This window comes from Cololabis saira, chromosome 3 (genome assembly GCF_033807715.1).
Source record: "Cololabis saira isolate AMF1-May2022 chromosome 3, fColSai1.1, whole genome shotgun sequence".
Classification (NCBI taxonomy): domain Eukaryota; kingdom Metazoa; phylum Chordata; class Actinopteri; order Beloniformes; family Belonidae; genus Cololabis; species Cololabis saira.
The window spans coordinates 1,880,906-1,907,370 of NC_084589.1; the positions used below are offsets into that span (position 1 = coordinate 1,880,906).

Genomic DNA, 26,465 nt, shown 5'->3' on the forward strand with positions numbered 1-26,465 from the left:
ACCTTGCCTCGTGTGAATGTGTTTGAATGTGTGTGAATGTTGGAGGTGGTTGGAGGGGCCGTTAGGCGCGATATGGCAGCCACGCTTCTGTCAGTCTGCAAGGCAGCTGTGGCTACAAACGTAGCTTACCACCACCAGAGAGAATGTGTATGAATGAATAATGATTTCTGTAAAGCGCTCTGGGTGCCTAGAAGGGCGCTATATAAATCCAAGTCATTAAAAGAAAGAAGGAAGGAAGAAAAGAGGAAGGGAAGAAGGAAGGAGAGAGCAGGAGGAAAGAAGGACAGGAGAATTATGTCATTTTAACCCAAAGACAGTAACAGTTAAAACTATAATATAAACCAGAGGGAGAGTCCTTTAACATTTCTGTAGTTTATTGTGTAAACATGACTCAACACAAAGTCTACCTGTCAATCAAGTGAGCGGGCCGTCCTGGCGTCAGAAGAATGTCAGCGATCAACCGAGTTGAGCTGAAGCTTGAACTGGTACGTCCAATAAAGAGCCTCTGAAAACCTTTGAACTGGCATTGATCTCAATGGGAAACAGTTTGAATCATCACTGCTCTTTTGGAGATGTTTTTGAGATGATAAAATCTCAAAAATCTAAATAAAGATTCTTAAAGAGGCTCCTCTGTCCTCCACTCATTACCTGTATTAATGGCACCTGTTTTAACTGGTTATCAGTATAAAAGTACGGTGGCCGAGACCCACCATTGCTGAAAATAAAAGTAACGCTGCAAACAGAAACAAACGCCGCTGCAAATAAAATAAATGCTTGGCAAATAAAATAAACGCTGCAAACAAAAAGAAATGCTGCTGCAAATAAAATAAACGCTGCAAATATAAATAAACCCCGCTGCAAATACAATAAAAAAACGACGCAAATAAAAAAGCCACAACGGAAGTTAATTACTGGGGACTATTTTTGCTGATGCACCGGTGTTTCACATTAAAAATGACACGTAGCGACGTTGAACACTAACCTTTTCACTTATTTTCTCGTTCGTTGTTCTTCTTATTCCTCGCTCTTCTTATTTCTTCCTTTTCACTTATGTCCTCTTCGTCTTCTTCTTCTCCTCTCACGTAAAAAACACCGGTGCATCAGCAAAAATAGTCCCCGGTAATTCACATCCATTGTGGCTTTTTTATTTGCGTCTTTTTTATTTATTTGCAGTGGCGTTTATTTTATTTGCAGCAGCGTTTATTTTATTTGCAGCGTTAATTTTATTTGCAGCAGCGTTTATTTTATTTGCAGCGTTTATTTTATTTGCAAAGCGTTTATTTTATTTCCAGCGGCGTTTCTTTTTATTTGCAGCATTTCTTTAATTTGCAGCAGCGTTTGTTTCTGTTTGCAGCGTTACTTTTATTTTCAGCAATGGCGGGTCTCGGCCACCGTAAAAAAGACACCTGTCCACAACCTCAAACAGTCCCACTCCAAACTCCACTATGGCCAAGACCAAAGAGCTGTCAAAGGAACTAAATTGTAGACCTGCACCAGCTGGGAAGACTGAATCTGTAACAGGTAACAGCTCGGTGTGAAGAAATCAACTGTGGGAGCAATTATTAGAAAATGGAAGACATACAAGACACTGATAATCTCCCTCCATCTGGGGCTCCAAGATCTCATCCCGGCGATTCTAGGGTCTGTTGGGGCCCTGGGCAAAGATTTCTAGGGGGCCCCTCAAACCAGCGTTCATCACCGTTATGTTATAATAAACTGACACCAACAAAAACTTTATGAAATTTCGTTTTTTATTCCAAATGTTCACAGTAAAGTTTATGTAAATAACAACACTGTTATAAAAATAACAATTAAGTACTTTAAATAACAACGAATATAAACAGTAAACAGTATAATAACAATACTGCAATAAAAATAATAAAAATACTTTAAATAAAGAATATAAACAGTACAAAATAGTGCTAGTACAAATGCTGACACTTTTGTATGTGCTCAAATCAAAATATATATACTTATAGAATAAAATACTTTACATAGCTTAAAAATACAATAAACATAGTACAATAACAATACTGCAATAAAAATAACAATAAAAATACTTTAAGTAACAAAGAATATAAACAGAACAAAATAGTGCTAGTACAAATGCTGACACTACTGTATGTGCTCGAATCCAAATCTATATTCATATAGAATATCTAGAATATAACAGTGTAGATAGCTTAAAGCAGCATGAGGCTCCTTTTAAGAAATGAGACTCTCTAGCGCCACCCTTCACCACGACGGCCGTCGGGGGTACTGCAGCCAACAGTGAAGCCGGCACGGGAGAACGGGGAGAACGTGCATGCAGCGTCATGTGACGTCACATCCGCACACAGCCTGTTCAAGGCAACAGAGAGATACACTAGAGGGCTCATTCTTTTTGGTTTGGAACGCTTCATCTGACATTATTACTAGAAAACTTAAAACGTATACAATTTTTTTTCATAAATCCAGCCTCAAGCTCCTTTAAAATACAATAAACTTAGTACAACAAATACCCACATTAGGCCAATGCTCATTAGCACCTTTAAGCACTGATTCTACAAGTGCTGCTTACGGGCCTTGGCGAGTGCAAATGCTGACACCACATCCTCCAAATCCAAAGACCTTCGCACATTGCGCTCTATTGAAATAAGAGCTGGTCCTGAAAGTCTCTCCTGGGACATGGTGGACCTGAGATAGGTTTTGATGAGTTTTAAAGCAGAGAAGCTTCTCTCTCCAGAGGCCACAGTGACTGGAAGAGTTAATAGCAGACGGAGGGCAATGCTGAGGTTTCCTTAAAGATCCAGAAGCTGTTCCTTGTAAATGTAATCAAGTATCTCTCTTGGGGAGGAAGATACATGATCAGGAAAGGCATGGACAGCAGCCCTGATCTCTAAAACCAAATCGTCAGACTCTATGTCATGTAGAGTTTCCTCCAGTTTCTTACATCTGCCTTCAAGTTTGCCACTCTGAATAGTCTTTGACATGTTTTCCTTTGAGAAAATAAAACCATAAAGGCCATAAAGATCCTCCATTTTTGAAAATCTGTCACTTAAACTGTTAAGGGCTGTGTCCACTAGGGGCAGAAAGAACTCTCTGTTAAAGTGCTCGTCTGGAGTGGACTGCGTTTCTTCTCTGCCCTCATAGAGAAACTGCCGGGTTGTTTTCTGCTTTCCTTTTTCAGGAAATGCCATGTCAATCTCTAGCTTCTCTGCTATCTCTCTAGCATCAGTCTGAGCGGCAGCAAGTCCACTTTCCCTGAAGTTGTCCAGATACACTCTCACTGCGCTTGTTTCATTTTTAAGTGTTTCAAGAGAAACACCGGGGCTCTGCAGAATCTTGCTGACGTGGTTAATCTGTTGTACCAGATTACAGTGCACAGCACAAAACTCCATGTCATGGGTTCATCCTTGATGCTGGTTGCTGTGGACATCATCTCCGAGTCCTTCTTCTGCACTGAAAGGGTTTGGAGAGCAGACAAAGCGTCTATGACCTCGCGCGGGTAGAAACGCACCACTTTAACACTGTCAATCCTGTCATCTGGTCACTGACAAAGACTTCACTGTTAACTGCTTAACATGGTCCTTTAAAACTGCCCAGCATTGCACAGAGGAGCTAAAAAGATTGTAAAGTCTCTGGAGAACACCAAAGAAGGAGATGGAGAGTACTGAAGATTTTGCAGCATCTGCTACAACCAGATTAAGGGTATGACTACTGCATGGGACACACAGTGCCTTCTCATTCATTTGCAATATTGTTGCTTGAACCCCTTGTTTGTGTCCGATCATGTTGCTCCCATTATCATAGGATTGCCCACGGCAGTCTGCAATGCTCAAGCTGAACTTGTCCAGCTTCTCCAACAGTGTGTCACACAGACCTTTGCCAGTGGTATCTTGAACATCAACAAATCCTACGAAATGTTCAGAGATCGACGCACCAACTGATGGCTCGCAGTTAACCACTCTCAAGACAACCGAAAGTTGCTCAGTGTGGCTAATGTCAGGAGTACAGTCCATTATGACAGAAAAGTACTTTTTTCACCCTTTTGACTATCTCGTCAATTACTTTGTCTCCATTTACTGCACGATTTCATTTTGGATTTGACTACTGAGGTAGTGCACCTTTGTTTCTTTGTTTTGAATCCTCCGCAAATGTTCATTCATGACTGGATCAAATTGTGCCATCAACTCCACCTGTGACAAGAAATTGCCATTGTGTAGGTCATATAGGACATTTGTATGCCTTCTCAAAGCGTGGTTTCTTTCAGCTAGGTGACATATTATGGAAATGACTCTGCTTATGACACCTCCAGTGCTGCACCTCAAAGGTGCATCAAATCCTGGTTGATCTGATCAATGGCTGTCTTGGTTTTGAGCCTCATCTGGAGTTCATGCCAACTTGTCATACAGGTAATGTGTGGCTTTGAATACTCATGTTCTTTTAAATGACCAGCCAGATTCTTCCAATTTCTAAATCCTTCTTTGGTAAGGGCATTGTCCTGTTTTCCAAAAAGTTTGCACGGAAAACAGAAGACTGAGTCTGAGCTAAGTGAGTATAGAAGCCTTGTTTGCTGTATCTTCTCTCCATTTTTCATGATCATTTCATAGTTTTCCTTTGTGAATCTACGTGGATTCTTCTCTGAGTTCTGGGAGAAAACTATATCTTAGATCTGTATAGGCCCTCTTGTCACTATTGAGCAGTTCGTTATGGCCTAGGACCAGAGCCGTCTAGTAGAGATTTGCGAGGCCCTGTGCGAAATGGCTGGGGGGGTGCCCCTTGCGCAAAATTTTGGGGTTTTTCGGGTCAGAACGGGTGTCTATATGCGCAATTTTAACTCTCCAATTAGCAAAATACTGGTTACAAACACATACACACGTTTCATTATGAAGCATTGCATTGACAAGACATGACAAGTCAAGATATTTTTTATAGTTATGCCTGTTTATTACAAAATTGTTCACACACAAATGATGAATTAAATCAGCTTGTTACTGAGAGCTAAATAAGGCTAAATAAATGAAAAACGAAAAATATGTGCCTCGACTGCCTCAGGGCGGGGCACACTCACTGCGTGGGGAAACCCCAGCAGCAGACAGTTGACATCCACTGCCAATCCAGGAAGCAAGAACACACGGAGGCACACGTCAAGCACTGGAAATCTGCAACAAAAACCACAAACAAAACACAAAACCGACACAGAACCGACCAAAACACGAGCAGCAATCGACCCAAATCTCGAGATCTGATCACAGTCTGAGCTAAGCTACCGCTAACTAACCCCAAAAACTACAGAGCAAGTATGCCGGTGAACAAGCCAGTGCGTATGTCTATGTGTGTGTGTGCGTGTATGTAAATGATCATGCGTGTGTGTGTGTGTGTGTGTGTGTGTGTGTGTGTGTGTGTGTGTGTGTGTGTGTGTGTGTGTGTGTGTGTGTGTGTGTGTGTGTGTGTGTGTGTGTGTGTATACGTGCGTGTGTGTGTATACGTGCGTGTGTATGTACATGTCTGTGTGGCTATGTGTGTGTGTCTGTGTGTGTGTATGTATATGTTTGTGTGGCTGTGTATGTGTGTGTATACGTATGTGACTGAGTGGCTATATGTGTGTGTGTGTGTGTGTGAGCGTGTATATGTATGTGTGGCTAAATGTGTCTGTGTGTGTGTGTGTGTGTGTATGCATATGTGTGGCTATGTGTGTATGTGGCATGTATGAATATGTATATATGTGTATGTGCGCATGAGTGTGTGTGTGTGTGTGTATGTCTATGTGGCTATGTGTGTGTGTGTGTGTGTGTGTGTGTGTGTGTGTGTGTGTGTGTGTGTGTGTGTTTATCATTTTTCAGGATGTCTGGGTTGTTCCATATGGGTGTACGGTCACATGGAAAAAGTGAAATTTTAGCTACTTTAAGAAATTCCCACCAGGCTGTCAGAGTTGTGCTAATAGTAATACTTTTGAAACATTGATGATGTTTAATGCTTTGACTAATAAATGGTAACTCTGAGATTTCTAGCCCATTGCAAAACACTTGCTCTGAGTCCAGCCATTGACTATGTAAAGGATGATTTTTTGACCATTTTACAATATACTGTAATTTATTGGCTATGAAGTAATACTGGAAATTAGGTAAGTCTAAACCTCCACATTCTTTGGATTTTTGCAATGTCTTTAAACTAATACGTGGTGTTTTATTCTTCCACAAAATGTATTATACATATGAGTCCAATGATTTAAACCAGGAAAGAGGGGGTTTGAATGGTATCATTGAGAAAAAATAATTTACTTTTGGTAAAACCATCATTTTAATGGTGGCAATTCTTCCCATGAGTGAAATGGGGAGAGAGCTCCATCTGGAAAGATAATCTTCTATTTTCTTTAAAAGCTGAACATAATTTAATTTTATTAACTCTGACAGCCTAGGGGAGATGTTTATGCCTAAATATCTAATGTTCCCTGATTGTAATTTAGTTTTGGCTATATTCCTAAAATTACAGTTAACACACAAAACTGTGGATTTAGACCAATTAATAGAATAGTCAGACAGAGATGAAAATCCCTCTATAAGTCCAATCGTCTGTGATAGTGAAGTTTGTGAATTCTGGAGGAAGAGGAGTACGTCATCCGCATAAAGACTTATTTTGTGCTCTAATACTTTGCATTGTATACCTTTAATATTTTGATTTAGTCTAATAGCTGCTGCTAAAGGTTCAATAAATATTGCAAATAGTGAGGGAGAGGGAGGACAACCCTGTCTAGTGCCTCTTTCCAAGTGAAAGCTTGAGGAGATTTGATCATTTGTCCTTCCACGTGCCTTGGGAGAGCTGTATAATATTTTTATCCAGTCAATGAAAGATTCGCCAAATCCAAATTTATGTAAAGTTGCCAATAGAAACTTGTAATTTACCCGATCGAATGCTTTTTCAGCGTTTAAGGATAGTCTATTATATTTAGTAATCTACGAATAGTAGTAGAAGAATGTCCACCTTTAATGAAACCTGTTTGATCCGGATGTATAATAGAAGGGGTGACTCTTTTCAGACGTTTGGTAAGAGCCTTACTAATTATTTAAGGTCCACATTTATCAATGATATTGGGCGATAGCTCGATGGGAGCAAGGGATCCTTATCCGGTTTTAATAAAAGACTAATATTAGCAGAGTTCATATTTAAGGGTAAGCTTTTATTCTCCCTAACATTAAGGATCATTTTATAAAATGTTGGTGCTAATATGCTCCAGAATTCCTTATAGAATTCAGCTGGAAACCATCTGGGCCCGGAGCTTTATTATTCGGCATATGTTGGAGAGCTTCATGAAGTTCTCCTATTGAAAGCGGTGAGTCTAAGTTCGTAACCTGTTCCTGATGTAACTTCGGCAGATTAATTTTCCCAAGAAACTCGTTGATGGATTGGTCAGATGGTTCAATTTGTGATGAGTATAGTTTATACTAAAAGTCTCTAAAAACTGAATTTATTAAACAGGGATCATGCGTAACTTCCCCTGATTGGTCCTTAATGGATGTTATGGTTGTTTTTTCTTTGTTTATTTTTAATTGATTGGCTAAATATTTTCCCGATCTGTTAGCGTGTGCAAAGTTTTCCAGGCGGAGCCTTTGTACTAAAAACTGCGTTTTTGCATCAATTATTTTATTTAATTCTATTTTAGTTTTCCTTATTCTATTAAGGATATGTTCGTCTGCAGAGGTCTGGTAGGCCTCCTCTAGCGTTTTAATTTCGCATTCTAATTCTTTTGTTTTTAAGTTATCTTTCCTTTTTTTATTTGAGGAAAAAGAGATTATTTTACCTCGCATTACTGTTTTTCCTGCTAATATTGATTGGGTGAATTTGGGATTCTGAGATGTCTCTCATCAGAGAGCTACTGACGAAAAAATTATCTAACCTAGAATATGAGTGATGAACAGCTGAGAAAACAGTGTAGTCCCTGAGGGTTGGGTGGAGAGAACGCCATGTATCGCAAAGACCCAGATCATTCATATATTGCTTAAAGGGGACCTATTATGGCATTTAATGTATATTTTAAACAGGCCTTGAATGTCTTAAAAGGAACCCTGGCTATTAAGACATGTAGTCCCTAATAAGCCACAATTGTTCTCTTATACTAAAATATGTTGTTAGAAACACATAAAATAATCTAATTGCTTTAAAAATCTACAATGTTTATCACATATTTTGACCTGCGGGAGGCGCCATGTTTTACCTGCACAATGCATTCTGGGGGCGATGACGTAGTCTGGTGGCTCTGGGAAGATAAGCCGCGTTAGTTTAACTGGGACAGGTATCTAAAACATAGATGAGCAGCATCTCCCGGCCGTGGAGGCTGACGAGGGAGCCCATAAGACGTCTCGGTTCAGGCAAACTGGATCAAAGTTCTGTGATGCACGGGAGATCTGCAAAAATGATCAATGTCGTGCGCATCTTACCAGTGCATTAGGCTCCTGCGTAGACGGCATAGCCCACGGCGTAGACGGCGTAAGCTACGCCGTAGCCTACGCCGTAGACGGCGTAGCCGGGGCTTTAGAGCCCGCAGCGCTCCGCCATCCACTCTCCGCTCTCGCCGCCGCCGCCGGGATGGAGACGCCGGTGGACAGGACACACGTTTGGGTGGGCATAGCCCACCCCTGCCCCCCCCTAAAACTGGCTTCGGTGCTGGTTTGATGACAGACCAGAGGCTGAGGGCACTGGCCCGGGAGCCAGAATGTAAACAACAATGGCGACCTACGAGTTAAATTATATTTTCAAATTTTATAAAAATGAAGACATCAAAAAGGTTTTTTATAACACATTGTTATAATTGATACCAACATTTATCTTTTAAGACCTACATGTCTTAATAGCCAGGGTTCCTTTTAAAAACAATCTAAAGCTTGCGGAACCATAAATCAGCCTTTAGTCACCTCGTCTTCACACTAATTCACACAGGAAGATTTAATTGAATTCTAAACAGGTACACCACAGTTACTCAGATTCATCATCATTTCATATGTTACAAGAAATCACAACACTGAATTTTTACAAATGGCAACTTTATTGTTAAAAAAATAAAACATAAGTTGTATATAAATAACATGTATGCACTATTGCTGGCTCAAGGAAGGACCGTGCGTCTTCTGAAGGTGTCGTTGAACAGCTTCAGGTGCTTGGAACATCTGAAACCATGAACAGAAGATAAATGTTTTACTAATAGAGCTCCGGTGTTACCTAACACTCCGTTAGGGAACACCGGAGCCACTCACCGGTCCGGTCCGGGGCTCCGGGGCTCCGGAGCTAAATACTTAGCCCATGCAAAGATCATACTTGTAGACAAATATAAATAACATAAAAAAAATAACGTCACTTACCGCTGACTCGTGTGCAGTTGCCGGGTCCGTACTGTTGGTACTGATCCTTTTATGAGGGTAAATGTCGATGCAAAAACTGTCCCTCGCTGTAGAAACAGTCACCGCTTCTGAACAATGGAGGACGCTCCGGACGGAGGAGTTAGTTGTGGGCGTGGTTTCAGCAGCGGAGGCCGACCTATGGAAATCTGCTACCGTCGTTACGTAACGTGCCTTTTCATCTTTCCTGTGTTGGCAGGGTGAGGGGAAACCACTTTATATATGTTAAAACAAGAAAAAACATGTTTTTCATAATAGGTCCCCTTTAATGTCCTCTGTTTATGTAATAATTGCTCGGGGTTTATGTTCTGGATCTCTGGAAAGCGCCTAGAGACAACATTTGTTGTATTAGACGCTATACAAATAAAATTGAATTGAATTGGATTTAAAACGTTAGACCTGATCAGCGACAGCAGCAGAGTCCAGAGCTGCTGACCGCTCACTGACCCTGAGCTAGCGCCCTCAGGTCTCCGTCTGTCCGCTGGTCTGCTGGTCCACGTCTACTGTTATGAGCACGTGGCCTTGGCCCGAGTACAGAGTTTGCAGACTGATAAGCTAAAAGATCAGCTCTGACCTTACAAACGTCTGATCATCAGAATCGTAAGGATGAATCATCATTGATGTTTTAAAATCCTCATGCATCCTTGTAGCACCCTATAATGTAATAATTTCCTGAAAATGTAATACAATTTGCACTTAAAGGAGCTTGAGGCCGGATTGTGGCAGGATTTATGAAAAAAGTCTGTATACATTTTAAGTTTTCTAGTAATAATGTCAGATGAAGCGTTCCAAACCCAAAAGAATGAGCCCTCTAGTGTATCTCTCCGTTGCCTTGAACAGGCTGTGTGCTGCAAAATGTGCTGCAATTCGGTCCCGAATTTCCCGCGCTGGGCTGCGGATGTGACGTCACATGACGCTGCATGTGCGTTCTCCCCGTTCTCCCGTGCCGGCTTCACTGTTGGCTGCAGTACCCCCAACGGCCGTCGTGGTGAAGGGTGGCGCTAGAGAGTCTCATTTCTTAAAAGGAGCCTCAAGCTCCTTTAACTCAATCGAAAATGTAATAAAACCCAATAATGTTATAACTTCACCAATAATGTAATAAAATAGTACCCTATAATGTAATGATTTCTTGAAAATATAATAACGCCTGAAAATGTAATGAAATTTTCACTTAACTCAATCGAAAATGTAATAAAACCCAAGAATAACTTCACCAAAAATGTAATAAAATACCCTGACGGATATTGTAATAACATTTTTACCAAAATGTAATACATTATTACATTATTGGGAATTTATTACAAGGTACTCAAAGTCTGCAATTTAACCCAATAGTCATTCTGGTGTTTCAAATCCAGCGTATATAACATTTTTAGATTCTTAAAACACAAGATGTAAAACTCTGGACTGAAAATTAACATATATATTACATTATTTGTATTACATTATCAGTTTTGAAAAAAAAAGACCCACCTGAAAATGTAATAAATTCCCAATAATGTAATAAGGTATTACATTATCGGTAAAAATGTTATTACAATATCAGTCAGGATATCTTATTACATTATTGGTGAAGTTATTACATTATTGGATTTTATTACATTTTTGAATGAGTTAAATGCAAATTTTATTACATTTTAGGCGTTATTACATTTTCAGGAAATTATTACATTATAGGGTGCTACAATCCTTTCTTCTGTCTCATTCCTGCACCGAGAAACCTGATGGAAGTTCTGACCCATTTACTTAATTAAATCTACTGAAAAGTGGATCATCTCAAGTCTTATTCTTGGTAACTTAGACACTCCGGTTCCGTCCCGGTTCCGTCCCAGAGGGAAAAAAATGCTATGGTAAGTGTTTCCACAATACGACAGTAAACACTGGGAGGTGGGGGGCAAAGCGCTCCTACAGCTCAGGGCTCAGGGCTATATCAAATATCAGGACTGACATTTAATATAACATGAATATTGTGAAGAGACAACTACGGTGTTTTCCTTTGTTATAGAATAAATACAACTATTTGATATAGTTGGTCCTTCTGAGGAAGCATGGTCCTGGGACCCCGGGGGGCAGGCCGTCTTGACCCCCAAGCAGACTTCGAAACTGGAGAACTGCTGACGTCCCCGACTCCCCCAGTCTGGTCTTCAGCAGGAGGGTCCCCCCTTATGATCCAGGTCCTGGTCCAGGTTTCTTCCCTCCTAAAGGGGAGTTTTTCTTGCCACTGTTTGGCTTAAGGTTTTTCTCCCACTAGGGGAGTTTTTACCTGCCATTGTTTATGTAATAATTGCTCGGGGGTTCATGTTCATGTTCTGGGTCTCTGGAAAGCGTCTAGAGACAACATCTGTTGTATTAGACGCTATACAAATAAAAAAGAAAAGAAAAAAATCAAACCGGGTCAAACCTGTGGCCAAATATTCCCAGAAGTGAAAAGTATTATCGGTGAGAATTCAGCAGCTGTCCGGTCATTTATTAACGACGGGGAAATAAATACAGGTCAAAAACAGCCGGCTGCTATCGGATCACTTCAGCAGAACTCTGACGATGAAGGTGAGTTTCTGACTTCTAACCTCTCGGTCTACCAACTTGGCAAAACAACCATCAACCTGAAATCAGTCGCAGGTTTTTGAAGTCGTAGTAATTAAACTTTTACTCAAAAACCTGTTTCTAGACATATGTAAATATGTAATGCGACTGGTACGTAGTGGAATAGGTGGAGTACGTGCTGCCACATCACAGCTGTTTATGTGCAATGGAAGTATAGAGGATTTATGCCAGTTTATGGAGTAGTTGGAGATTTAAAAAAAAGGAGTCTATTAGCTTTATTGTTTCAGGTAGGGATGAGTGGGGCTTTCTAGAAAGAGCAAGATGTCATCGGCATAAAGACTCATTTTATGTTGGTTATTTGGTGTTTGAATTCTTTTAATGTTATTGTTCTGGCGAATAGCTGCAGCTAGAGTTTCAATGAAGATGGTGAATAAGAAAGGAGAGATTGGGCATCATTGCCTAGTCCCTCTGTGCAGTGTGAAAGGTGGTGATGTTAGTCCATTCGTGATTACTGTGGCTGAGGGTACTGTGTATAAGATTTTGACCCAATTAATAAATGATTCCCCAAAGCCAATTTTTTTTTTTTTTTCGAAATGAGAAATTACCAATTAACCCTGTGAAAAGCTTTTTCTGCTTATAATGTGGCAATGATAGTTTGTATTTGCTGTTGTGATGAGAAGTCGCTTTGCTCCATTGGCTACCCGTAAAATTCAGAATCCAATTCAAAATATTATTACTCCTTATAAAGCCCAAAACGGCTTAGCTCCCCAATATTTGCAAGACCTGATAGTGCCTTATGTTCCTAACAGAGCTCTCTGTTCTCAGAGTGCAGGTTTACTCGTAGTTCCTAGAGTATCCAAATGTATATTTGGAGGGCGGGCGTTCTGCTATCAGGCACCATTACTATGGAACCAACTTCCAATCTGGGTTAAGCACCACCTCCACCTTTAAAACCTTTCTGTTTAGTAAAGCCTATAGTTAGTGTTTAGTAAACCTCTAGTTAGTGTTTAGTAAACCTCTAGTTAGTGTAAACTCTAGTGTGTTAGAGTCAGTAGTCATAGTTGCAGCTATGGAACAAGACTATAATAGTTAGTCTCAAATATAGTTTTGTGGTAGATATGCCTCTGCTGCAGGGTGGCACCGACATGATCCGCTGGGCGGTGTGTGAGATTAATCCAAGTTTAACATTGTGAAAACTGCCAGAATCAGAATTAGAAAACTACCTGTTTATTCTCATGACATGCATTGGTGGTTCAGTGGTAGAATTCTCGCCTGCCACGCAGGAGGTTAAAACTGCTGACTTCCTGGTTGGTCAAATGGACCATTGTTTTTAGGCACATCTGTTCCAAGACCCCCATCACATGCTCTAAACAGATAAACTTCCTTGGAGAGACTCAGGGGGGTCGTCTGACAGCCGTCTCATTGTCTTTAAGGGTTTAAGACCATCTCATGACAACAAAACCCCCTTGACCAATTCTAAAAGGATGTCTGTTGCTCTGCACACCACAGATAAGTTACTTACTAACTGAAAAGTCATAAGGTGTGACTTTTTCAACTGTCATCTGATACCATGTCTGTGTGACCATCTGTTTCCTGTTTTTGTCAATTGTCTATCTATACATTCACTGTTCCAAATATGGTCAAAGTTTCCTGTCAGTTTTACCAATAAAAGCGCCAGCTCTGCAGATAGCCAGTTGTCAGAAGGCCGACGAGTTCGAAGAGAGGGCCGTGTTGCCCTACAGCTCCTCAGACTTCTGTCCAACCTTCTGCAGAAGGCCATTGAAAATCATTCCATAAGTCTCCGGTGTCTTTTTCTAAGTTAATTAATGTATGTTGATGACTTTTTAACCTAACATTTTGGTGCCGAAACCCGGGATCTCTCGAGCTGCGACGATTGGGGTGGCGTAAGATTCAACAGGCGATCTAAATCTGTCGACAGCGTTCCGACTTCAGGGACGGGGCCAGGTTGATCTTGCGCTGTTCCAGAGTCCAGACGACGAGATTTCCCAGCCAGGGAAGGGCACTAGGAGACTGGTGAGAGACCTCTTTTGAGTTAAATTTCTGTGTATACTAACAAGAGGTTAGCGAAAACGGTGTTTGGCGGCGGGTCGGGGACCCGATTTTTACAGAAGGCATAGGGGCCTCTAAAAATACTGCCTAAAGAGCAGTGCGTAAGACCAACATCTAACTCGGTCGGGGACCGGCTTTTGAAGTCTGGGACTTTAAAAGTACAGGATAACGAGGAGAGGTTTCTTGGAAATGATTTTTAATGGTTGTGTTTTATGTTTGTCTAATGTTTGTCTAATGTTTGTCTGATGTTTATGTCTGTTCAATGTTTGGGGTTTCCAAAATTGAGAGGAAAAAATTAAGTTGTTCACTAAAGATCAGGCTAAAACCAAACTGTTGAAAAAGGAAATTTGTGTCTTGAGAGAAACTTAAGAAAGAAAATAACTGACGAAAAATAGCAGAGGCGTGGTTAAGCTGAAAATGTATGCTTAAAGTATCTCAAAAGATGCTTAATTGATGGGGAGACGTCCTCAAACTTAAGAAAATGGAGACAAATCTTGCAAAATAATAATATAGGGAACTTAAAAAGAAGTAAATGGACTAATTTAAGACTAGAAGAAAAAAAACAAGAAAGTAACAACCTGTGATGAAGAGACTGAGGAGGGGAGAGAGCTGCAGGCTGCAGCTGCCCAAAGCTCTGTGTCTGTGTGTGACTCTCTGTGTGTGTGTGAAAGCGTGCTCCAGCAGTGGGTGCAGCGCTTTACGAGCGGCTGTAAGGCTCTGTGTCTGAGGGAGAACTTTTTGTGTTTGTTGGGAAGAAGGGGGGTGTTCAGCTCTCCTCTTGGAAAAAACATAGAAAAATGGAGAAATATAGGTTGTTCTATCATTCTAAGCCCTGAATGAAGGCATAGAATCATAGAAGTTTTAAATTGGGTTAATTCACCATTTAATTTGCAGATTACTTTTGTAACACTGTATTTGACTTGGATTGTATGGAAATGGGATTCCTGCAATTTGCGAGCATGAGATAAAATGATTGGGTTGTTTGTGACATGAATGTAAAACAAATCAATCATTTGTCCTTACTCTGTCTGTTGTGAAATCACTACTGATGATTGACAGCTTCAGAGGATGGGTTTCGTCCCGTAAAATGAGCACCGCTATATTTTTAGAATACAGTGGAAGGGTGTGTTCATGAGCCTACTCTCATTTGTATGTCAGTGACATTTTACACAGAAAGGGGTGTGTGGAGGAGAAACAAACCCGTTGTACAATCTTTTTAGAAAAGAAGAACTTCTGGGTGCATACTAGCTATTCACACTGAAAATGTGTACATTTGTGATCAGTGTTGCTACCATCTAGGTTGTGAGTTAATTTAAAATGCACCAATTGAGCTTAGTTAGTGTAGTTTGAGGAGAAGTAATTTACACATTTGCAGTGATACACAAACCCACATGCAGATGATCTGAAGTGTGTGTTTAATGTTAGTGGGTTTTTGTCTATGTGTAGTTTACACATGGGAATTTATCCCACAATTTTCTTAAATACTTCTATGAGTTTTCATAGAAGGGCATGCATTTGCGTTGCAGCATGCAAACAGAAGATTAGGAATCTCCTGAAGACTATATGATTAATCTGGAGACAATTTTCTGACAATTTTCTGACAATTTTCTGACAATTTTCTGACAATTTTCTGGCATTTCTTTTTTGATTTGGGGAAAATATAGCTCAACAACAGTTGAGAAGGCATTATTTGATAGAATGATTCCTTTCAGTCCGACGTTTTGTGACAATGAATTATTGTTTATATATATGTATACAATATATATATATATATATATATAAGTTCACTGAAGACTACTGTTTACGTTGCAGAAGAGTTGCTGCACTGACAGTTTTTGTGTGGTGTTACTTTAATAAGATCATAACCTACTTGGGTTGAAATAAGAACGTTTTTCAATGAGAAATTCTGTAGTCTAATCTACGGTGGGAGACAGAATTTACCAGGTTTTTGCCCCTTCTAATCTGGTGATGGGAGGGGGGATCTCTGAGGGACATAGATATCCAACCCTAGAGAATCATTGAGTCAGACCTGCAGACTTGCCAGGGTGCGAAGGTCAAGAAGTGGGAGGGCCACTTATCTGGGGAGCCTGACTCTGGCAGCCTGACTCTTCCGGGGAGAAGTCAACAAGGAGGGGGTCTGATGACAACAAAACCCCCACCCCTGTCGGCATACAAAATAATGCTGTGAAGCGGACCAGTGCTTCCAAGGAAGTTGTTCCCCCTGGTGGCTAAGTTGAGCCATAGGGAGTTTCTATGGCTCAACAGGAGGGAGTGGGAATATGTAGGGGTACATATGATACATCATGAGGATTAAATACTAAATACCCTTTAAAAATTTTTTTAGTAGGAGCTTTCCGACATGTTGCAGATACAACATGAAAGGACCTATCCATTTGAAGTTGTTCATATGGATTTCATTCTTGGAGTGAACTAATGGCCTGTTAAGTTAAGGCTCAAGGAAAACCATGGCCTGAATGACGGCCATTAGTCGAACTGTACATGAGAATCGTCTTCTTGTACGCTGCTGTTTTCTTCCTCTCTCCCTCTCCTAAAGCAGGAACTGCTGAAACTGGGTAACCGGATCCTGAGTCGAGTGGTGAAACGTCATCACTCCGTCAGGACGGGTCCTTTTTGCTGTCCAGATCAGGACACCGGCAGCAGTAAAGGCTGCTGAACGATCTACTGCGTTCACCAGTTGCAGTGAAAGCTAGCGGAGAAACGTGCCAGGCTCGAGTAGTGCAGGAAGTCGGGCGGTTCCACAACCTTTGCCCGCCGAAGTAATCAACTGATGCCTATCTCGCCAGCCCAGCCTGAAGAAGAAGACTAGTCAAACTGACTTGCGACAACAAACTAGGAGAGGAGTCCGAGGAATGGAAGAAACTTTTTCACTACTGAGTCATGCTGACATAATGACTGAAATTACGATTTCGATTCTGACTATTACTGTCTTTGTACTGTTCTGTGTTTTCATTACCTGTATGTTTATGATGACACTGGAGTGTTTTATTTTGTTTACTGTTGAAGTTTCAAAATGATAAAAAGGAGGGAAATGTGAGATTAATCCAAGTTTAACATTGTGAAAACTGCCAGAATCAGAATTAGAAAACTACCTGTTTATTCTCATGACATGCATTGGTGGTTCAGTGGTAGAATTCTCGCCTGCCACGCAGGAGGTTAAAACTGCTGACTTCCTGGTTGGTCAAATGGACCATTGTTTTTAGGCACATCTGTTCCAAGACCCCCATCACATGCTCTAAACAGATAAACTTCCTTGGAGAGACTCAGGGGGGTCGTCTGACAGCCGTCTCATTGTCTTTAAGGGTTTAAGACCATCTCATGACAACAAAACCCCCTTGACCAATTCTAAAAGGATGTCTGTTGCTCTGCACACCACAGATAAGTTACTTACTAACTGAAAAGTCATAAGGTGTGACTTTTTCAACTGTCATCTGATACCATGTCTGTGTGACCATCTGTTTCCTGTTTTTGTCAATTGTCTATCTATACATTCACTGTTCCAAATATGGTCAAAGTTTCCTGTCAGTTTTACCAATAAAAGCGCCAGCTCTGCAGATAGCCAGTTGTCAGAAGGCCGACGAGTTCGAAGAGAGGGCCGTGTTGCCCTACAGCTCCTCAGACTTCTGTCCAACCTTCTGCAGAAGGCCATTGAAAATCATTCCATAAGTCTCCGGTGTCTTTTTCTAAGTTAATTAATGTATGTTGATGACTTTTTAACCTAACAGGTGCCTCTCACCCTTCTTCTCTTCTCCTCTTCCATTTTTATTTATTATAAGTATCACGTAGCCATCATTGTTGTCCATCGTTCTTGTAGTTTGTTGTGCTGGTCTTCCCCCCCTCCTCCTTTTCTCTTCTGTGCATGTTTGCAGGCCAGAGCTTCAGGAGCTGCATGCTGACCTTCAGCCCCCCCCCTTTAATCATCCCACTGATTGCTTCCACCTGTCTGTGTGGATGTCTGCTAGATGCCTACTAACATCCTGACCTGCAGGTTTCTTCCCTCCTAAAGGGGAGTTTTTACCTGCTGTTGCTTATGAAATTATTGGTCGACGGGTCATGATCTGGTCTCTGGAATCATCCTGGAGACAACTTGTGTTGTAGTAGATGCTGTGTGAAACTGAATTGAATTTCTGATGCTACACCAAGAGACACGTTCACATTCACCCTGAAACAATATCAAATCTGCTCCTGTTCTGCAGCCTCTTTCGGCCCTCCTCCTTCTCCTGGTTCCCATGGTGACCAGTGGCCAGGAGCTCATCCTCCCGGTGGACTGCAGCGACATCTACAACAGTGATGCCACCCAACTCAGTGGAGTGTACATCATCTACCCCATCGGAGCCACGTCTGCTGTCCAGGTCCATCCACACCACCCATGAGCACCTTTTACATTATTATCTGGGGGGTTCACACTTGTGGTCCCACAGGTCCCTCTCCTTTTGAAGCCTGGTATCTTCGTACTGCTCAGCTTGTGGTAACACTGCGGTTACCACAAGCTAGCTATTTGGGCTGGATTAGCATAGGCTACCTTGTGATTAGGGTTGCCACCTTTCAGAAATAGAAATAAGGGACACCCGATTTCAGCAGCACAGGAGACACAAAAAAGCCCCAAAACTTCTAAACTGCATAGAAATGTGTTTATTTTTTATGAAAAAACAAAATGCTTTGATTTAAAGTTTAAAGTGCTTTAATAGCATTAAACTTTCATGACTGTACAGACAGCCAACCATACTAGCAACTGAAATATCCTCCTACGGTATGCTACGTATGTCCACATCAGCCCAGATGTAGAATATAACCTACAGGTGAAGAATATGGTGTAAAAGTTAATCTATTTCAATAATTCAACTAGAATATGGTGTAAAAGTTAACTTATTTCAATAATTCAACTAGAATATGGTGTAAAAGTTAACTTATTTCAATAATTCAACTAGAATATGGTGTAAAAGTTAACTTATTTAAATAATTCAACTAGAATATGGTGTAAAAGTTAACTTATTTAAATAATTCAACTAGAATATGGTGTAAAAGTTAATTTATTTCAATAATTCAACTTAAAAGGTGAAACTAATACATTACCTAGTCTTATTACATGCAAAGCAAGATATGTTAAACCTTTATTTGTTATAATTTTGATGATGGAATTGTTTATTGATTTCATAAAATATTCTCTAATTTATTTTTTATTTGGGGTTTTCATAAACTGTCAGCCATAATCACCAAAATTATAACAAATAAAGGCTTGAAATATCTCACTTTGAATTTAGTGGGGAAATAATATATTTGTTTCACCTTTAGTTAAATGTACTACGAATGACGTTTTGCAATATATTCAAATGTTCCGACCTTCACTTGTATATTATGACATCAATAAATAAGAGCATAATATATGTCCGTATTGGTTCAGTATGGAACGCAACTTTTAATTCCCAGTTCCAAACCCCGACCTGGAGGTGAAGCCGAGTCCTCCCCGCTGTCTGGCACACACACACACACACATATATATATATATATATATATATATATATATATATATATATATATATATATATATATATATATATATATATATATATATATATATATATATATATATATATATATATATATATATATATATTAATATATAAAGATCTGGGCACAGACGCAGCATGTCCTGTTGTCCCGCCACAAATATTTTGCTGGCCTTAATGTTTCCTATGTTTTATTTTGTTCATTATGTTACATTTAGTGTAGATGTGTGTGTGACAGACGTGTGTATGGGGCGTTAATGAAAATACGGGACAAATCGCATCCCGTATTAGTTCAATACGGGACGCAACATTTTTTTCTCAAATAAAGGACAATTCCGTATTTTACGGGACGTGTGGCGACCCTAACCACAACCCAGTTTCAGCCTCCGCTCAATCACCTGGACAATCTGCCTCGAAATAAAATAAAAACACTGCTCCATAAAGTTATTTGAAGAATATTTGGACAAATCTCCCAAAGGTCTAAGAGCTTTTAAAGGTCTGAAGCAGAATAGCTCAACCCCAGGTAGATGGTTAAACATGTGCTTGTGTACAGGTGCACTGCGACATGGACTCGCTGGGAGGAGCATGGACGGTGAGTGTCACACCCGTCAGGTTCAGCTCTGTTCACGTCTCACGTCCAGCTGGTTCAGCACCTTCATGTTCCTGCAGGTGTTCCAGAGGAGGATGGACGGCTCGGTGAACTTCTACCGAGGCTGGGACCAGTACAAGATAGGCTTCGGGATCGCTGGTGGAGAGTACTGGCTCGGTGAGACCTGGACCCAAACCAACCAAGCTCACACGGATCCTGAACACGGATCCTGAACACGGATCCTGAACATGGATCTAGAACATGGATCCTGAACATGGATCCTGAACATGGATCCTGAACATGGATCCTGAACATGGATCCTGAACATGGATCTAGAACATGGATCCTGAACATGGATCCTGAACATGGATCCTGAACATGGATCTAGAACATGGATCTAGAACATGGATCCTGAACATGGATCCTGAACATGGATCCTGAACATGGATCTAGAACATGGATCCTGAACATGGATCCTGAACATGGATCTAGACCAGGGGTCGGCAACCCAACATGTTGAAAGAGCCATATTGGACCAAAAACACAAAAAACAAATATATCTGAAAGTCTTGTATCAGCCTTAGAATGAAGGCAACACATGCTGCATGTATCTATATTAGTATTACAAAGTATATTAGTAAGTATAAGTATATTATGTATATATATTAGTATATTAGTATATAGTGTAGTATAGTATAGTCTAGTGTCATGTAGTGTAGTATATAGTATATTAGTATATAGTATATATATTAGTATATAGTGTATATTAGTATATACATATTAGTATATTAGTGTATATTAGTATATTAAGTATATTAATAACAAATATATCTAAAAGTCTTGTATAAACCTTAGAATGAAGGCAACACATGCTGCATGTTTCTATATTAGTTAGAACTGGGGGAAGATTTTCTCTTTCATTATGCACTTCGAGAAACAAGTCAAAATGTCAAGATTAATGTTGAAGTACAATCTCGAGAAAAAAGTCGAAATGTTGTGAAAAAAGTCGAAATGTCGAGATTAAAAAGGAAGAAAAAAAGAGAAAAAAAGGAAAAAAGAAGAAAAAAGGGAAAAAAGAAGAAACAAAGGAGAAAAAAAGGAAAAAAAAGAAAAAAGAAAAAAAAGAAGAAAGAAAGGAAAAAAAGGTCAAACATTTTTGAAAAAGCTCCAGAGCGGCATGCGGCTCTAGATCCGCGGGTTGCCGATCCCTGATCTAGAACGTCTGACGGTGGCGTCCTGCCTGTTTCTGTGGTATTTTCAGGTCTGCAGAGTCTCTTCCACCTCAGTCTGCAGAGGAAGTACGAGCTGCTGGTTGACATGGAGGACTTTGAAGGAAACAAGGCCTCTGCTCGGTGGGCCTCCTTCTCCATCGGCCCAGAGTCCAAGGGATACACACTGCATGTGTCTGGATTCACCGATGGAGGGGCAGGTTGGTGTTAGATCAGAAAAGTCCATGTCCATGCACAACCATCAACTCCAACCCAACATCCATGTTGATAGTCCCTGGTAGTCGCTGGTCTACGAGGCGTCTCAGGGTCCACCCCTGGATCATGAAGGTTTTTACCAGCACTGGGCTCTTCACAAGAACACCCACCGGCCTCGTCCTCTCCTCACACAAGAGCCCCTTAACAATGACCAACACCCGCAGACAACTATTATTAACCCTGGTGCTGTCTTTGGGTCAAGGGAGGAAGGGAGAGAAGGAGGGAGGAAAGAAGGAAGGAAGAAAAGAAAGAAGGAAGGGAGAAAAAAAGGAAGGGAGGATGGGAGAAAAGGAAGGGAGAAAAGAAGGAAGGGAGGAAAGAAAAAAGGAAGGAAGGGAGAAAAGAGGAAGGGAAGAAGGAAGGAGAGAGCAGGAGGAATGAAGGGCGAAAACAAGGAAAGAAGGAAGGAAGGGAGAAAAGAGGAAGGGAGAACTGGAGAAAAGGAAGGGAGAAAAACAAGGAAAGAAGGAAGGAAGGGAGAAAAGAAGGAAGGAAGGGAGAAATAAGGAAGGGAGGATGGGAGAAAACGAAGGGAGAAAAACAAGGAAAGAAGGAAGGAAGGGAGAAAAGAGGAAGGGAAGAAAGAAGGAGAGAGCAGGAGGAAAGAAAGAAGGAAAGGAGAAAAGAGGAAGGGAAGAAGGAAGGAGAGAGTAGGAGGAAAGAAGGAAGGAAGGAAGGAAGGAAGGAAGGAAGGGAAAAGGGAAGGAAGGAAGGAAGGAAGGAAGGAAGGAAGGAAGGAAGGAAGGAAGGAAGGAAGGAAGGGAGAAAACAAGGAAAGAAGGAAGGAATGGAGAAAAGAGGAAGGGAGAAGGAAGGAGAGAGCAGGAGGAAAGAAGGAACAGGAGAATTGGGTCATTTTGACCCAAAGACACTACAAGGGTTAATAGTAGTGAAACACAAAAATAAAGAACACTTTTCTGAACTTATCAATATGACTCTGTCCTTCACAGGATAAGTAAAATGGATCACTGCAAAAACTCACAATCTTAACAAGAATATTTGTCTTATTTCTAGTTAAAATGTCTCATTTTAGTAAAAAAAATCTCATAACACTTAAAGGTGACCTATTATGGCATTTAATGTATATTTTAAACAGGCCTTGAATGTCTTAAAAACAATCTAAAGCTTGTTTTTTCTACATAAATCATAAATCCAGCCTGTGGGCCATGTCACTAGTTTTACCGCTTCTGACCCCTTTTTCTGTGCTCCATTCTAAGGGAAGGGGGGGGTATGATAATGAGGCTCTGTGCTGATTGGCTCCCTGAATGACGTGTAGCAGGGGAGGAGGATAAACCTCGCTCCGCCAGAGCAGCCCGAGCCTGTAAATTATCACAACACTGAATTTTCACAAATGGAAACTTTATTGTTAAAAAAATAAAATATGAGTTGTATATAAATAACATTTATGCACTATTTAAGCCGGATCTGCCCGGCGGATGCTGAACGCTGGCCCCGGAGCCACGCCGGGCGCCCAGCATGGCTCCGGGGCGCAGCGCGCATCACCTTTAACCTGGAAATCTGACCGGTTCCGACCGGCCGGGACCGCAGGAACCGGCCTGGACTGGTAGCAGGGACTCCCGGGGACCGACCAGCGGAATTTCAGCCGGATCTGCCCGGCGGATGCTGCGCGATGGGCGCCGCAACCCCACGGCGGGCGCACAGATCGGCTCCGGAGCGCATCCGCGGCACATCGCCCGTTACCGGGGATCAAACCGACAGATTTGCCTGAAAATCTCGGAGGGTGAAGCTGGTCCGACCTGGGACAGACCCCCGAGGACCCAGCTCCCAAACCACCCGGGAACCTGGATGATTTAACCCGGATCCGCTCCGCCGCGGCGCCGCGTCCGACTGGCTGAAGGAAGCACCGCTCCAGCAGCGGAGAGAGCTGGTTGTGGGCGTGGTTTCAGCAGCGGAGGCTGAACCTCTGGAAATGAGCGCCTATGGTGACGTCACCATAGGCGCAGATTCAGAATGGCTCAAAAAAACAACACGTGACACTGGGGGACTCTGTAAGGCGGGGGTCAGAGAGCTTGCAGAATTCCATGGTATTTTGTCTCCCCTGTGCTGGCAGGGTGAGGGGAGACCACTTTATATATGTTAAAACAAGAAAAAACGTGTTTTTCATAATAGGTCCCCTTTAAACAAGACTCATCACTGGAAAAAACAACAATTTTCACCTGTTTCAAGTAGATTTTCACTTGAAATAAGTAGAAATATCTGCCAGTGCAACAAGATTTTTTTGCTTGTAATGAGAAGATAAATCTTGTCCCACTGGCAGATTTTTCTACTTATTTCAAGTGAAAATTTACTTGAAACAGGTGAAAATTGTCACATTTTTCTGGTGTTATTTTTCTGGTGATGACTTTAAATGTTTAAATAACAGTAAAACCACATTCATTGTTGAAATTACATAAGGGATGGAAAGGAGGGATGGCAGTTTTACAGGGGGATGATTTGGACCGTTTTTATTTCAGGGGGGGGTGCCATCCCCCCTCATCCCCCCTCATGCCCCCTCAACCCCAGTACTGAGTATTCTCATTCTTTCTTGTGTCTGCAGGAGACTCTCTGCATCATCACAATGGACACAAGTTCTCCACATTCGACAGAGACCAGGACGCCTGGGACGGCGAGTGTGCCAGGACCTACCTGGGGGCGTTCTGGTACAACCACTGTCACCGGGCCAACCCTAACGGGGTGTACCGCTGGGGGGCCGACAGCCACCTGTACGCCGTCGGGGTGGAGTGGTACGCCTGGAAGGGCCATTACTACTCCCTGAAGACCATCAGCATGAAGATCCGTCCGGTGCAGTAGGCCTGCAGGACAGAGCTCCTCTCTCCTCCCTCTCATCCCTCCTGTACAATAATGCCATGATCTTTGAATGTAAAACATGGAGCACAGGCTTACTGTACGTGAAGATTTCCACCTTAAGTTCCAATGATTCACTTTGACAATAAACCAGAAGCAAGCAGCTGATGTGGTCCTTTCTGGTCTGGATTGTCTCCTCTGAGTTTTCGCTGCTTGGACTCAGATCCAAATCTGGTTTAAAAAGTGCAGCATAAACACTCTAAACCTAAAATATAAGGAAAATAACACTCAACCATTTCCAGCTCCAGGTACCTTTATATGGTAAAGGTAGGAGGATGAAGGCGGACAATCACAGACGGTCATATCCAGAGCTGGTAGAGCAGCCAAAAATTGTACTCAAGTAAAAGTACTGTTACTTCAGAATAATGTGACTCAAGTAGTAGAAATTCGGAACTATCACATATCGACCAATCAGAAAAAGGGGCGGGGCTTATTCATGCCAATGAAGGTCAAGGACTCAATACTGAGTCCGATGACACCACCCACGAGTTTTTATGTCAAACCATTCAAAAGTTATGGCAGAAAGTAGGAACTATCAAATATGGACCAATCAGATGAAGGGGGGCGCACTTTTTGGCGTCTATCGTCGCCACGGTAACGACTAGATAAATGCTTGGCATCAATAGCTGTATATGTTGAAGTGAATGGCATGAGATAAAAAGTCGTGCGCACGAGATAACAATCATAATTTCCATGTCACCTCCAGGGCTCCGTACAGACCAAAGCAGTGGATTCCACTAGATTTGCCTTAGCTCCGCCCACTGAGTTTGACGAGTGAAACTGACAGTTTTACATTTACATTTTATGATTCAGCAACACGAAATCATTAATTAAATGTGTCATTAATTAATTAAATGCAGTTTTACATTTCATGATTCTCACGCAACACGAAATCATTAATTAATTGTGTCATTAATTAATTAAATGCTGAAACAATAAATATATATTTTTACTTAAAATGAATTGTATTTTAATTAATTAATGACATATTTCATTCTAATTTTAATTAATTAATGACACATTTAATTAATTAATGATATATTTCATTTCCAATTTAATCAATTAATGATGTATTTATTTATTTAATTTTGGCACAAAAAATCCTCCATAAATAATAAGATAACCTTGTTTGAATTGTAAAATGGGTTTGGCTAAATACAATCTTTGACTAAAACTAGACTAAAATGGTCCTGGACAATTCTGACTAAAATAAGACTAAAATGCTCCGATTTTTAGTCGACTGAAACTTGACACGACTAAATGGAGAATGAACTTGACTAATAGTCTCCCATTCATCCTTCCACCTCCCCTGGGGGTTGAAGGATGAATGGATGAATGTGAGACCATTAGTTTGTTCCTATTTCTGGGGAATGACTCTTTTACAATAGGAAGAGTAACTGCTTTTGAGAGTCTGTGTTTTACTGAGCTGAAGTAGTGTGTTGTTATGGGGTGTTTCTTTTTTTTTTTTTAACAATATCTTTATTGATTTTTAATTCACACACAGAATATTAATATAAAGGACATTTCACAACAACTTTTGACTTAAAAATCTCAACCCCCCCCATCCCAACCCACATCCATTCTCTCTTTGCATCTCTCTTCTTATAAGGTCCAAAATTACTACAAAGTAGCATATGACAGTATTACGGAAGAGTATTAAGGCCAGGCAGGAGAAAAATGAAAATAATATTTTAGAGAAGGAAGATTTTTTTTTCATTATACACTTCGAGAAAAAACTCGAAAAGTCGAGAAAAAAGTCAAAATGTTGAGAAAAAAGTCGAAATGTTGAGAAAAAAATTAAAAAAGTCGAGATTAATGTTGAAGTACAATTTCGAGAAAAAAGTCGAAATGTTGAGAAAAAAGTCAAAATTTCATGAATAAAGTTGAAATGTGGAGAAAAAAGGCAAAATTTCGACTTTATTCACGAAATTTTGACTTTTTCTAAATGTAGAGTTCTATGTTCAATAAGAATCCAAATTAGAATGTTTTCACGTTCGTTTGGGGTTCTAATACTTTT

General features: G+C 40.9%; 1 protein-coding gene across 1 annotated transcript; it reads left to right on the plus strand.

Annotated features, from left to right (window-relative positions):
- Positions 1–11,899: 11,899 nt before the first annotated feature.
- Positions 11,900–24,527, plus strand: LOC133424767 (microfibril-associated glycoprotein 4-like). Its single transcript, XM_061715337.1, has 6 exons — positions 11,900–11,918; positions 18,200–18,355; positions 20,064–20,102; positions 20,180–20,276; positions 21,361–21,528; positions 24,141–24,527. Exons 1-6 carry the CDS (start codon positions 11,913–11,915, stop codon positions 24,392–24,394), a joined length of 720 nt encoding a protein of 239 aa, XP_061571321.1. The 5' UTR covers positions 11,900–11,912; the 3' UTR covers positions 24,395–24,527.
- The last annotated feature ends 1,938 nt before the right edge of the window (positions 24,528–26,465 follow it).